General features: G+C 39.9%; 1 protein-coding gene across 1 annotated transcript; it reads left to right on the top strand.

The window, feature by feature from the left end:
- Nucleotides 1–674: 674 nt before the first annotated feature.
- LOC137287580 (organic cation transporter protein-like) lies at nt 675–14,822 on the top strand. Its single transcript, XM_067819950.1, has 9 exons — nt 675–820; nt 6,732–6,972; nt 10,019–10,122; nt 11,027–11,181; nt 11,720–11,885; nt 12,330–12,548; nt 12,998–13,224; nt 14,252–14,433; nt 14,667–14,822. Exons 1-9 carry the CDS (start codon nt 675–677, stop codon nt 14,820–14,822), a joined length of 1,596 nt encoding a protein of 531 aa, XP_067676051.1.
- The last annotated feature ends 1,324 nt before the right edge of the window (nt 14,823–16,146 follow it).

Genomic DNA, 16,146 nt, shown 5'->3' with positions numbered 1-16,146 from the left:
TATTGTTGATTGTCTTGACGATGATGATCGATATAATTTAGAAACACACAAAACAATTACCAACTAACCACCACGTAGTTCCTCCCTGAACTCTTCTGGTAAATTTCCGAATTCAAATTTCAGAATTTCAGGCATGACTTTCATCAACTTTCACTGGTACTTGGTCCCATGTTACACCATGGTACACGGGTGTGTGTGTCTCATAGGCCACACATGTGTGCCTCGTTGCACACGCATGTGACACGGGACTCAAACGTGTTGCATACGTGTTGCACGTGTGTACACGGGACTTTGCACACCCTTGTAACATAGGTGTTACACGAGTTCTCAACGCGTTTAAGGGGGAATTTGTAGGCAGTAGTGTAACTAGATATCTATTGCAAAATTATCATTTCGGTTTCTTCCAGGTGGTGTGAGCTTTTATGTCCAAGTACACTTTACGAGACATACATTACGCAAATGGAAGACATGAAACAGCTTTACCAAAGATGAAATATGCACAGCTATTAATCCATGCATAGTTTACCACCTCGCCACTGTGCCGCAGCATGTAAGCAAGTGCCTCACATTTCCTTATTCGTCATCACGTGTAAACCTTTGTGTTAGCTCACAGCTGTAATTTCCTTCAGGTTTCAGTTGGTGGTCTCAACTAGATGATAACGTTTTCAAGGAAGATGAACTTTGACGACGTGTTGAGACAACTGGGGGAGTTTGGCTCGTACCAAAAATGGTTGTATCTACTTCTGTGTCTACCATCAATACCAATGTCTGTCCAGATAATACAGGCAGTCGTCTTTCTGTTTGCGGTTCCTGAACATAGGTATGCATATTTAGTCAACCGTTTCAGTATTGTCATGACTGCTAGTAAGAAATCTATACTGAACAGCAAAAGAAACGCGACTCTGGCTTTATGTATATTGTTTAAGTAGAAGACATAAACATGAACGCTTACCTTTATGAGAATCCGTGTTTTCGAAACTTGCCTTTTTGCTGTTCAGTGTATATACCCCATATGGGTGTGTCTGCAAGAGAATAATAAACGGATGTTACCATCATTTTCATAAAACAAATGCTGTGATAGAGATGTATTCATGTATGAACTGAGGATTCAAGGATCTTCCTAATATCAATATGCCACAATGCCTCATGATCAAAGTATAACGCTGAAAACAGTTATTCATTCAATGGATGCATGTATATCATATACCGATTTTGTCACATGGACATAGTTTTTATTATTATTACTTTACATCATCCGTGAAGATCCGGGGTAGAACAGATCTTCAGCAATCCTTGCTTGACATAAACAGGCAGCTATGCTTGTCGCATGAGGCGACTAGCGGGATCGGGTGGTGAGGCTCGCTGACTTGGTTGACACATGCTGTTGATCACTGAATTGTATGGTCCAGACTCGATTATTTACAGACCGCTACCATATAGGTGGAATATTGCTCAGTTCGGCGTAAAAATAAACTCACTCACTCACTCACTCAAAGGTCTTGAATCTGCTTGTATTAGCATAATTCTTGTTTATCACACTGTGTAGGTCTTTGGTCCATTCTAAACTGCAGTGTAATGCAGTGTCTAATTTTCGGGTATAATATACAATGTATGTGTAATTATCACAACCGCACTGAGCACTGAAACTGGGAACAGCTAACACCTCTTCCTCCGCTAACAGCCCTTCTTGTCACATTGACCTCTGTATAAAACCCCTGAATCCGTCGAGTAAGCATCGTTTAAAAAGAAGAGGTGCTCAATCCATTCACTCATCATGGCACTACTTACAAGATGGTTCATATCGCAATGAAGAGAGTGAGTGAGTTTAGTTTAACGCCTCAGCAAAGCTCTTGCTATATCTGTACATAACTGAGACTACACCAGACAATGCAATGATCAACAGCATGAGCATCGAGTTCTACCGCATGAATGGATTTGGGGGACCAGCAAATTTTACATGTGTATTGGAAGGTATTTCCTTGTCACCATTACATATTTTAGGATGGACATTTCTTTTCGTATCTCCAAATAAGAGAAATAAACTCTTTGATAAATTAAAACACAAGTGCCGTGTATGTACAACAACAAGCAAACTTTGAAGTCTACCTATGCACTTAACAGAGACAAGCCGTCACCTAACAGCACCCCTGGTATTTTGCCTCATAGTAGAGTTATGCCATGCTCCGAGCCAACGATACTGTGGAGTAAGTCGTTTATGTATAGGGCGGAGAGCCAATCTGATAACACACGACCCTGAACTACCCCCCTGTTTTATGTCAAATACATCAGAAATACAACCACTGATTTCATTGATTTGGACATAGTGCATCTAAGTCACCATAGTTTAACCTCGAATTCCGAAGTTGTAAAACGTATAGAAGAGTCTATTCAACCAAACTCTGCCAAAAGCTTTCTCAATATCAAGGAAGGCACAATAAACTGGTGAATTTCTTTCGACATGGTAGGCAATACTTTCAGTTAGCGTAAGCACTGCCGTTTCCGCCCCCTTCCTAAAAGCAAGCTAGAGTGGGTGGGGGAATTCATTGTCATTTCGTCCATGTTTCAATTCCTTTGAGAAGTAATCTTTCAAAAATGTTTGAGAGAACAGGCGTAAGAGTGATACCTCTATAACAACATGGATCATGCTTGCCTTCACCATTTCCCTAGTGAATTGGTAGAACATTACCAACACTAAAATTATTTGGTACATAATCAAAGGATTTTGAAACTCTAAAGGACTCTTGGATGTCTGCCTCAGTGATTGATAAATTTCGTCAAATGTTTCTCATTTCTGTAACGTTGCTTAGCTGAACAATGGTTTCTCCGAAATGTACGGTTAGCTTGTTTACATTCAATAAGCTTTGTCATCTGAGTTGTGGCTTTTACCGTGAGAAATCAAAATTTTGCGGCAATTACGCACATGAGCGTCCTGTTTTTTTTACGTTAATACTTCCTCTAGTATGACCTTAATTGTGCTTGAAATTTGGAAGTAGGAATTGCAAGTGTATTTGCAGCATATAGATATTCTGTGATATTGTGATACTCAATGTATTCTTCAGGAGAAACATTAAAGTGCACATTTCTAAAGTAATTTTCGTTTTCATATCGATATATCACAAAATCAGTACAGCTTGCTCTCCGCCAATTTGGACGTTCACCATGATAATTTACATTACAAGCGTCCACACTGACACATACTAAGATAGGGCTGTGATGGGACGCTTGTATCTACGTAATAACCTACAACACTACTGTGAAGTTCGAGTTTTTTAACACATAGTCAATCATGCTAGCATTTACTCCAAAATGTGTATGTACAGCTGCTGTCTAGTGACACAACTGAAGGTAGTTGCAATACCTTTCAAGGTATCACGTACACAGATATTGGCATTAAAATACAAGTAAAATAGTTTTGCCAAGTCGCGAACATTCATCACACACGTCTAGCATACATACATGACATCAGAGGACACACTATCTTGGACGATTGATGACGGTAGACGAGCACCAATAATTACAGGGGTGTACCGTTTCTGATTAGTTTAGCTTCAGCGATATGGTTGCTTACATTTATATCTATACTACTGACACTCTTTCTCGCAAATAGCGCAACACCGCCTGCGCCTCGTTTTGAGGTATGCTTGCCCGGCATGTCTGAAGTAAGAACAGGAAGGTAGAGAAGTCATCTTGAATACAAACCCGTATCTAGTCACATTTGCACCTACATCCCTCCCAGCATCAATCAAAGCAGGCTACGTTGGTACACAGTGGAGGTGTACGCGCCCAGTCTGTACCTATGTTCAACATGTGAACTATTCCGCAACGCTCGGACCTCTGTGATTTTTCAAGGACAGTGAGAAAGATTTCGGGTATTTCTGCTTCTCAAGGCACCATTTATTAATTTGGATTAAATACATCTGTAATTGTCTGTCGATGGTATACATATTTTTACCACGATACCAGACGTTAAGATCATCCACAAACAATGACTCAATTGAGTCAGTTAACACAAGTTAATAACTGAGAGACTATTGATTCTAATGCTAAACAAAGTCACAGACAAGATATTGCCATGTGGAACTCTCTCATCCTGATTATTATGATCAGACGGTTGATCCAAAATGAACTTGAAACTGTCTATCTGTTAAAAACTGCGCTATGAAAGAGACAAACAGCCTCTGAAACCAAAGTCATGTAAATCTTTTAAAATGTCACGTTTCCATGTTGTATTGTAAGCTTTATATAGCGAAATATAGATGCAACATGTTGGTCATTTACAACTGATTTTGATGAATGATTCCATGCGAACCAAACATGCAATACTTGAACTATTTTTGCGAAAATTACATTGGACATTCGTGACGAGACTATTCGTGATTTCTAAAAACAACAGAGTGGGGGGTTATTTACACTGCGTTCCATGGCCTCACAAACGCATCTCCTCAATGAAATAGGTGCATGTTTAGATAGATAATCCCGTCCGGGCTTAGGTATGGGAACAACAATGGTATTATGCTACAAATGTGGTAATGCCAGTTGTCCAAATATCACCAAAATTACTTTAGAATGTTTACAGAACTGAGTTGGATAAACGGTCCAGAAGCTGATTGTGGAAGTTATCAGCTCCTGTTGCGGTATCATGGGCGTTCACTGAGGCAGTGTAAAGCTCAGGAATCTGTTGTTGAAACCTGTCTGGGTGTCACATTTCTTTGGCGTGATATCTCTTATAACCAGCTTGTAATCAGTGTATGGTATATGTTTTTGCATGTACTGCCTGTATCAGAAATTCCAACATGACCAGCAACCAAAAGATGTCATATTTGCAAGAAGCATGATAATTCTAAAATTATGTTTACATAAAGTATATGCTGACAGACACATTTTTAATACCCCAAAGTCTTAAAATATTGTTTGTAATTGGACTGTTTATTGGTGAGGTGAGGTGAGGTGTGATGAGGTGAAACGGGGCTTATCGTCGTACGTGACATTATATCGCTTCTATGTACGAGTGGTTGGTTGTACTTACCCAGGCTTTAGCTGAAGTTGTAGTACAAGCTCAGTGAGACACCATGCCGCAGGTAAGCATCAGACACATTATACTTAATCCGAGCCCAGCAGTCCTTGTACCCATTAATGCTGAGCGCCAGGTGTTGCACCCACGGAAAGGGGTGACTGAAACAGCGAAAGATAACAGTAAGTTGTTCAGTCAATCATCAGCTTTTCATGATGTACAAGATGGCGTAGATGACAAAGACATCTGGAGTCATTCTGTGACGTCATATTTTGTGATGCTAGCTAAGATATCTATCTATGATTGATTATCAGAGACACATAACCCAAGCGTCTGCTGGGTTTAACCAGATCGATAATACAGCATAATTGTAGCTCAAACGTGTAGACACTATGTATGTCAATTCTAGAGGGCTAACACAGACATGGAACAACAATTACCATAGTTTGACGCCTTTTAGTGACTGAGTGACTTAATATTTAACTTCACATCGGAATATCTCAGCCATATCGTGACGAGAACATTTAACATTAAAATAAAATATATGCATATTGTAAAAGTCTGTCAACGAAGGACAGTAAAACAACTAGAATATCATAATTTGAATTAAAACTAGCATGGAAAGTTAAAACTGATATCACTACTTAGACAATACAATATGAAAACAGGCTATAGATCGCCAACAACAGAAGGTAGATCACCACACTAGTTACCATGGGTACTTAAAGTACCTTTGCTACCTACATGGACCCCATTTGGATTTACACTATCCCTTCAGATGCTGGAGATGTAAAGTAGGAAAAGTAGGAAAAACTAGCCAAAATTAGAACAACAAGAATACTACGTTTAGAAAGCCTAGTAAATTTACATAGACTTGAAAGTTTTTGGACTTACGTACTCCTTTTGGTATAACACGACAGGGCATCGAAGCCAGGCGGACGCTCTAACAACTAAACCAAGGACGCTCTTTACATTTAAAAGCTCTGGATCTACTGTATGCTTCTGTTGTTGAAAAGGAGCTGTTATCTGAGAACCTAAAAGCTATCGTGTCAGTGACTGAATAGATTTAGTTTTACGCTGCACTCACCAATAATATTCTAGCTATATGGCGGTGATGTGTAAGTAATCAAGCCTGGACCTGACAATCCAGTGATCAATAGCATGTTCATCGATCTGCGGAATTGGGAACTGATGACATGTGTCTTCCGAGTCAGGGAACCTAACAACCCGATTCAGTTTGTCGCTTCTTACGACAAGTATAATCGCCTTTTCTGGCAAGCGTGGGTTGTGAAGAATTATCCTATCCCGGACCTTCACGGCTCGGCAATATGAGTAAATGTTGTTTTTAGTCGCATCTGACAACCGATCAACCCGATCCAGTTTGTCGCTTCTTTCGACAAGCGTAGTAGCCTTTTATGGCAAGTGTGGGTTGCTGAAGACCTATTCTACCCCGGATCCTATCTCATCAGCATTTGTGGATCCATCTGTGAATACAGATTTGTATGTAATGTATTTGCGTCTTAACTGCGTCTTATACAGTACATGTACTGTATGCACTGAAACCGATTTGTGTTTGATTTCTTAAATGCGGTGAGTGTTCGGTCTAACTGAGGTGTTGACGCTTTAATAACAAAGCATGAGGTTTCAAAATATGTAATTCCATATTTTTTCATGCTAATGTTTACAGCACGCATTTTATCCGTGCTATTTTCAACATCAGGTGCGCGATTCCAGGATTTGCCAATGACACCTACGAAATTCAGAACAAAGTTCACGAACAACTCGTAAATCGATCCATTCCACTGGTACCTGGTTACTATGGTGATGAGAAGTATTCCCACTGCCAACTGTATCGGGAAACCAACATCTCCAATATTTGGTCGTCTACAAGAAATATCACAGAGCCTTGTAGTGCCTGGGTGTACGATCAATCACAGTTCATATCCACGATTTCCGAGACGGTGAGTTTTAAACTAATATCCTGATGATTTATGATTCCGTTGAGTTCTTATGCAAGAAGCATAATTCTCCCATGGCACATATTAAGATGGTTTCGGATGTAAATTCATCAACTGATCAGGACGTCGTACTTGACAATATTTCACTGATGAGTAGATGTGACTACTTGTACCACAGACAAACTGTAGCGCAAATGGGTTGCGCAGCGTTGAGAAAATCACCAGTTTTCTTACATGCGAGCGAAGCGATCAAAAGTTGGCAACGTACTTTCCTCTCTTCGGTTCGAAAAATAGTTTTCATGTCAAAATAAAATATCGCCATCATCAAAGGTATACACCCAGTTCTTCACTAAGTTGTGCTCTCACATTTTAAACCCCATGTTGAACAATTACTCACGTTAAATATGTTTTTTCAACATTTTAAGCTCAGCTCGCTGTATATCGGACCGTTCTTCGTCTCCTTCCAGTTTCCGGAGTGAAAGTGAAGAACAGGAGGGCATTATTCCATATGGAACACTTACAGTTACCTCCCCTGCTTCATTCGCCCATTACGCCAGAATCGCTTTATGTAATAAATGTTACGAAAATTCTAACAATAGCGACGAGAGATAAGACAAATAAACTCCAACAGGATAAATTTAAGCAATATGGTATTTCTTCATAATTTCTGCTTATTCTTGTTCCGTCACTTCGTTCAACCGGAAGCTTCCACGGGTAATGGAGCCGAAGAACGATCTAAATACCACGAGTGGTGCTCAAAATGTTGAATAAAACATATTTCACGTGAGTAATTATTAAACATGGGGCAGGAAATCTAAAAGCACAACCAAATGAGGAAATGGGAGTGTACCTTTGATGTTGGCGATGTTTTATTTTGACATGAAAAAGATTATTCGATCCGAAGCTCCCATATGAGTGGACTTGTCATATTCTCTATGCTGCACAACCCCATTTGCGCTACAGTTTGCCTGTGCTTGTACTAGCCCAGACTTAAGCTAGGTTTAATTTGCAAGCTCACTGAGATACCTTGCTGCTGGTCACGGTTCATATCCACGGTTGCAGAGAGGGTGAGTTTTAAACTGCGAAGAATGTATCGTGATGATTTATCATTTCATTGTAATTACACCCATGAAGATCAGGGTTGCAATTGGTCTTCAGTAGCCCATGCTTGTCTTATGAGGGTATTAAGGGGATAGGGAGACCAGGTTTGCTGACTCGCTTGAAACATATCATTGTAGCTCTGTTGCGTAAATACTTGCTCGCGCTGTGCATCACTGGTTTGTCTAGTATAGACTCGATTATTTACAGACCGCCATCAGAGTGATTAAATCTTAAAACAGGCAAACATTGAACTTGAATTCCATTTCACCAACAAAACATCATATGTCTTATTCTATAACCTATAATTGGACAGGTGTTTACATACTGTCTTTGTCATAGGATGAGGTAAGTGATGAAGATTGTTTCACCCAAACATGTAACCATGTGTGTACGGCTGATCCTACTGGTCCAGACTCACGCCGGTGTTTTTGTTTACATCATGGATGGACTGAATGAATGTTAATAACCATGACAACGGCTGATCCTACTAGTCCAGACTCACGCCGGTGTTTTTGTTTACATCATGGATGGACTGAATGAATGTTAATAACCATGACAACGGCTGATCCTACTGGTCCAGACTCACGCCGGTGTTTTTGTTTACATCATGGATGGACTGAATGAATGTTAATAACCATGACAACGGCTGATCCCACTGGTCCAGACTCACGCCAGTGTTTTTGTTTACATCATGGATGGACTGAATGAATGTTAATAACCATGACAACGGCTGATCCTACTGGTCCAGACTCACGCCGGTGTTTTTGTTTACATCATGGATGGACTGAATGAATGTTAATAACCATGACAACGGCTGATCCTACTAGTCCAGACTCACGCCGGTGTTTTTGTTTACATCATGGATGGACTTAATGAATGTTAATAACCATGACAACGGCTGATCCTACTAGTCCAGACTCACGCCGGTGTTTTTGTTTACATCATGGATGGACTTAATGAATGTTAATAACCATGACAACGGCTGATCCTACTGGTCCAGACTCACGCCGGTGTTTTTGTTTACATCATGGATGGACTGAATGAATGTTAATAACCATGACAACGGCTGATCCTACTAGTCCAGACTCACGCCGGTGTTTTTGTTTACATCATGGATGGACTGAATGAATGTTAATAACCATGACAACGGCTGATCCTACTAGTCCAGACTCACGCCGGTGTTTTTGTTTACATCATGGATGGACTTAATGAATGTTAATAACCATGACAACGGCTGATCCTACTGGTCCAGACTCACGCCGGTGTTTTTGTTTACATCATGGATGGACTTAATGAATGTTAATAACCATGACAACGGCTGATCCTACTAGTCCAGACTCACGCCGGTGTTTTTGTTTACATCATGGATGGACTGAATGAATGTTAATAACCATGACAACGGCTGATCCTACTAGTCCAGACTCACGCCGGTGTTTTTGTTTACATCATGGATGGACTTAATGAATGTTAATAACCATGACAACGGCTGATCCTACTGGTCCAGACTCACGCCGGTGTTTTTGTTTACATCATGGATGGACTTAATGAATGTTAATAACCATGACAACGGCTGATCCTACTAGTCCAGACTCACGCCGGTGTTTTTGTTTACATCATGGATGGACTGAATGAATGTTAATAACCATGACAACGGCTGATCCTACTAGTCCAGACTCACGCCGGTGTTTTTGTTTACATCATGGATGGACTGAATGAATGTTAATAACCATGACAACGGCTGATCCTACTAGTCCAGACTCACGCCGGTGTTTTTGTTTACATCATGGATGGACTTAATGAATGTTAATAACCATGACAACGGCTGATCCTACTAGTCCAGACTCACGCCGGTGTTTTTGTTTACATCATGGATGGACTGAATGAATGTTAATAACCATGACAATGGTTCTTCATTGTGTATGATCGATTAAGCAATATATGTTTACAGATGGATTTTGTCTGCGTCAAAAAGTCCTACGTGAGCCATGCCAAGATGCTCGGTATGTTTGGACATTTGATTGGCAGTCTCATCAATGGGCCGTTGTCAGACACGTGAGTGATTTATATCATCTCCATTAGTGATACTTGTGGACCATTCTGTCATTTCGAAACATCACATTTATGGCATTGCGTAAAACATTGTGAGTGACCGCCTAAGTGACTGAATGCATCCACTATCATTCGATGATCATACGAAACATTAGACATAGGTGATGTTGTATTGCAAGGTTTGTGCGTGCCATGCCATGGTACGTGTCGTTGCACCGTCATACATTGATGCTGAGACTGGGACGGAGACAAATCAATCACTAAAAAAACTCTTTTAAAAACGTACAAGATACGATTTGAGTTTGTGAAATCTTGTGATCACAATATGTTTTCAGACATGCACGCCCATTAAATGTTGTCACACATTTGTACGTCAGTTCTTTCTATCATCGTGCTACAGATTATCAATGCATTTATGACCATTACTTGAAAGCAGAATGAAAAATAAAAACAATCTCACCAGAAATCATCAAGCCAGTTTAGGTGCAACTACACATGCCTCTCGTCTCAACACTAACGACCATATGCGTTTACGAGGCTCGACTTAATGTGGATGTAACAAAAGCAGTACATAAAACCTACTACATACATATTCATTTCTGATCTATTTCTTAGATACGTTTATGAACATGGGTGTAAGTCGTGTATGGTGTGAATGCATATAATCACGTTCTTGAATGTTCAAAGTCATGTATGTATCAAAACTAAGTATTTATGCAGTGGAAGGGCAATGTTGTAGTAAAGATGAAATGTCATCGATTTTACGAACACGTTGTGACAAGGGGTCCAAACTCAATTTCAATTAATGGCTCACCTCATAAATCAGCCACCATTGTAAACGTTTGCTTTATTACGATAGGTGTGAGTGTGTGTCTGTGTGTGTCTACGTGTCATTCATTCATTGCAGGTTTGGTAGACGACCGGTTATAATCTCTAATATGTTCATGCTGGTGCTTCTCAGCATCTGTCTGGTGTGGTCCAACACGGCCCCGATTGTCCTTTTCCTTGTTTTCGCATTGAACGCCTTTTGCATTGGCCAGTATCTCGTGTGCTTCGTGTTCGGTATGTCAGTGGGCTGATGAAAGTCAGCTTTACTTAAGTGTTCTTCAAGGAGTGACTGTATTGATTTTTCACAAGGGATCAGTAAACCATTGTCTTGAAAGGGTATTGTTAATACTGTCAAGTGTTCTTGACAAGGTACTGTCAAGGTATTTTCTTTCTAACAGTTCTTTAAGAAATATGTTTGTTTCATAAATAGTCATTCCCGTCACTTGTATACATTGAACTGTCTGGTAGATTAAATTGGTAGAATATAGTTGTCAGTTGCACCTGGTAGTCGTTGTAGTCTTGGACGGGGTAGTCTGAAATTATTGCACCATGAAATTATTGGAGAGAGCATCTAAAACCACATTTTTAAAGTTGTCTACGTATTTTGGCTAGTATGATTTTAAATATAGAATGTTGTTCTTTCAATGCAGCTAAAGTTGTCAAAGGTGCAAATATTTTTAACCCTGTCAAATGTTCTTAATCGTACCGTAAACGAGTATGTATGTAATCTACACAGTTTTGCCATTACAACACAATGTGTATGTTGGATCAGGTATGGAGATAGTCGGTCGCTCTAAGCGTATGTGGGCAGGGGTAGCCATGAACCTCTTCTGGAGCGCGGGGAACATGGTGTCAGCTCTTACAGCCTATCTGTTCCGGGACTGGAAAACTCGGCAGCTGATTGTCAGTGTCCCAGCAATTATCTTTGCTTATTTGTAGTAAGTACGAGAATTTGATGTAGTGTTTTTAAATATAGCACATTCTTTAAAGTCATCACTTCAGTAAGTTCTCTGGATTCAAGATTGTACATTCTGAAACTCTTGACGATTGACAAGGGCACGGCCTGGTGAATAATGACAGAAACATTTAATTAACATGTCTCCTATATGACCCCAACTGTGCTATTACGATACCAGAAATATTCTTATTATAGATCTTGTTATGAAACGGAACCTTAAACTTTAGAATGAACGCTTAATCCACCAGTTGCTTACAAAGTGACACAAGCTCTGAACCATTTGAAACATAAAATTTTAATGTACATTTATACATTGAACTATTTAATTGAAACACGCATTTCCTTGCGTCTTGAATATTGTTATCTGTAGAGGGAAACCATTTAGCCATGAGAATATTATCATGTTCATGTCTCTTCATCACAGCTTTATCCCAGAGTCTCCGAGATGGCTTCTGAAACATGGCAGAAGGGAGGAAGCGAAAAGAGTTGTTGCAAATATTGCGAAGAGGAACAAAGTACCGATAGATACTGACGATCTTAATGAGGTCGATATCGATAAGGAAGAGGTAAAGCAAGAACCATTCTGGAAACTTCTGAAGTCTCCTGTGATGATACGGCGGATGATCATGATCTGCTATAACTGGTACGAGTTCGGTTCCCATTTGGCATTTTGGTTTGACCATAATTTTGTCTATTCAGTGTGTGAAAACCTGTTTTTCAAGAATAGTACCACATTAGTCTGTGGAAGCCAGTTACACTTGCGAGCAAAATAAGAGAATGTGCTTCGTTAGTACGTAAATTTATAAGCTTGGTTTCACAGCAATATCCCATTAATATCATAGCGAGGGAGACTAGAAATGAGCTTCACTTAAACGTAATATTGAAATATGGCCACAATAAAGTAGACGTAATTTTAGTGAGTATATGACTACGACAGAACGTCCCATTTTAAGCATTCGTTCTGAATTTCACTAGGAAAAGACGACATGAAAAACCCTTTGCACTTTGTTAATCATTACTCACTATAGGTTATACTGATTTTTCAATTGAAAGGCCACAACAGAGAAAAACTAACTGTTATTCTTACTTAAGGTTTGCAGTTGGAATGGGTTTCTACGGCCTCAGCATGAACGTTACTAACCTATCTGGAAACATCTACCTCAACTTCTTCTTATTCCTCGTCGCAGAGGTTGCTGCATATATTTCATGTTTTTTTCTAATGGATTGTGTTGGTCGCAAGAAGCTCCTGTGTATATCTCTGTCACTAACAGGAGCAGCTTGCATTCTTCCTTTGATTCCAGTACTAGTTGCTGATACACGTACGTAGCATATATTGTTACTGAAAATCCCGGATGTGTTTACAGATGCACAAAGAAGATTTAAGATGTCATTTAAACGATTTCACACATGTGCATATGAAGGGGAAGTGTTGATATTAAATATTAGAAGGGCACGTTAAAACTGGGTCATACGACACTTCAACGGAAGTTGCACAATCAAGGTTTCACCATTCAAGGAATGTTTTCAAAACGTTTTGAGGAGGGCTTTACGTTTCAAATTTTGAAAACGTAATTATATGCAAGACATGACTTGATACACGTGAAACACTCACTCAAAGAAGTTTTAGTAATTGTGTCGCAATAGTATGGTTCCATTCTCTACATCACTATCTCACGACATACTTATTAGAATACGTCTTTCCTTGGTCAGGATTACTATGTCTTTAATTACATATCTATCGTGAAGGATCAAGATAGCATTTCGAATTCAAAGGAAACGACTTCTGATTTTAGCATTGCATCGTTCATGTATACAATGCCGGACTTTTTCTTTTGAAGCATGGAGATCCATGCAGTTAGCACAGGTACTGTAAGTCACCATGGCTCCTAGTATGGTGATCTACCTTCTGTTGTTGGCGATCTGTAGCCTGTTTACATATTGTATTGTCCAAATAGTGCTATTAGTTCTAGCTTGTCATGATAGCTTTAATTTAAATTGTGTATTCTATTTGTTTTACTGCCCTTCGTCGACAGTTTTTTATAGTATACATATATTCCATTTCAGTGTCAAATATTTCTCTCGTCATGATATGCCGATGTGACGTTAAAAATTAACTCATTCACTCACCCACAAAACTCACTGAAAACTGGAAATGGTAGGCTATGCCTATCCGGTTTTCATTCATCCATCATCACAGGTTTTCTTCCCCTTTTTCCTAGTCTGTTTCATTGTTCATCAGAGTTGCAATTATTTCTTCACATGATGGAAAAGAACAGGCATGTTCATTCAGGCATACTGACGATCTGACATTTATATTAATTCTCTCCGTTAATTCTACACAACCAGCGGAGAAATGGGCAATCAACATTCTCGCCCTCATCGGAAACATGTGTGCCTCTGCTTCCATGTGTACCGTCTACACCTTCACAGCTGAACTGATGCCGACCACGTCAAGGACATTTGGTATGTCATTGAGTTCTGTGTGCTGCAGAGTGGGGAGTCTGCTCTCTCCCTATATTGCTGACCTGGTAAGTTGTACAACATCCTTGTGATATGCATTTCATATGGCTACTTTGTCCAGAGATAACAGAATCTGCTGGGAACGTTTAAATGTTAAATGGATTTGACACTGACTTGCTGATACGATAATCGGCTTTCACGCTCTACGTTAGGATTAAATTAAGGTAAACCAACTTCATACTTTACTTTAGTCACCACCGCCATATGAAATTGGACCTTTACAAATAATCTTGCACTTCAGACCATGTACATATCAGGACGGTTCGGTCAGATTCTCCCAATGCTGGTATTCGGGGGTGTCACAGTCTTGGCGGCACTCCTGGCTCTGCTCCTCCCGGAAACGCTCAACAAGAAACTAGCGGAAACCATAAAAGAAGCGGAGATGCTCGGAACGTAGGTATTCCATAATCACCTCAGTGTTATGCTCAATTTATGTTGCTGATTCAGTAATGAAAACATCTGTCACACCATCGTTAATCTCAGGCCATTAATTCTCAGGTGTGGGAGTAATTGATATTTGTTCCAATTCCATGTCATTTCACATCAGTGAACGCCTGTATAGGTCTCAATGTGCTTTCTGAGCAATGCTTTCATTCGATATGAAAATGTTTCAGTTTTTTTTAGTACTATCTTTAAGTAAATTTGACATTCATTTCAATCAAATAGCAAGAAACCTTGCGAGTCGAATGTAATCAGATTTGTAGTTCTATGTGAGTGAGTTTAGTTTTACGCCACACTCAGCAATAGTCAGCTGAATAACGATGGTCAGTAAAGAACCGTGTCAGGACCAGACAATCGGGTGACCAGCAGCATGAGCATCGATCTGCTCAGCTGGGAACCGATGACATGTGTCAGCCAAGTCGGCGAGCCTGACCACCCGATCTCGTTAGCAATCTCCTGCGACAAGCAATGTAGCCTTCTGCGGCAAGTATGGGTGCTGAAGACCTGTTCTACACCGGATCTTCATAGGCCTATTTCTGTATGACAGCGATATGAAATAAACCCCATGGCAGGACATTGTCTTTTATGCAGAAAGTTCAAGATATTTGATACTGCATGTCAATTCCGCATATGCCGCATTTGGAAATATTTTGGGACTCAGTCCAACAAATGAACAAGAATCTGTGCTGTACTGAAAAAGTGTAATGAATGGCATTGTGTTTTAATGTGGATAGGCTTTTCGGTACATCCATCCACATACCGTAGTCAAGCACGGATGAAGTTAGCCTGCACAGGTTAACAGATTAGCATGTACATCTAATGAGGATAAATTATACAAACTAAGAGCGTACATGAGAAACATTATCAGCAACAAAGGCAACCTGGCATCAAGGTATATATTGTAAGTGACAGGGTTATAAAAAATGTAAAGGGGTGTAACGAAGGAAACACACCTTGTTCGTTCCAGGGCGAATTTAGCAACGCTCATAGTATAAACCCCATTAAGATATGCACTCCTTTCAAGCCAACCGATTTACATAGACAATGAAAACAAATCGAGGCAGTACCTTGGGTGCTGGGACTTTAAGAAGCTCTAAAAATCAAGATTTCCCGATTCCGAGGCAAAATACCCAAGTTTTGTACAGCTCATTTACCTATTTACTCTTCTATTTTATCGTATATACAAACGACATACACATTCTGTCGGAGACACAGCTAACTGTCATAGTACGCTTACGTACAATTATACATCCCAAACACGATTGCGTCGTGCCCAGTTC

The sequence above is a fragment of the Haliotis asinina genome, chromosome 6, assembly GCF_037392515.1.
Source record: "Haliotis asinina isolate JCU_RB_2024 chromosome 6, JCU_Hal_asi_v2, whole genome shotgun sequence".
NCBI lineage: Eukaryota > Metazoa > Mollusca > Gastropoda > Lepetellida > Haliotidae > Haliotis > Haliotis asinina.
Note: the sequence above shows the minus strand (reverse complement) of the source record. Positions and strands in the feature narration are given on the sequence as shown.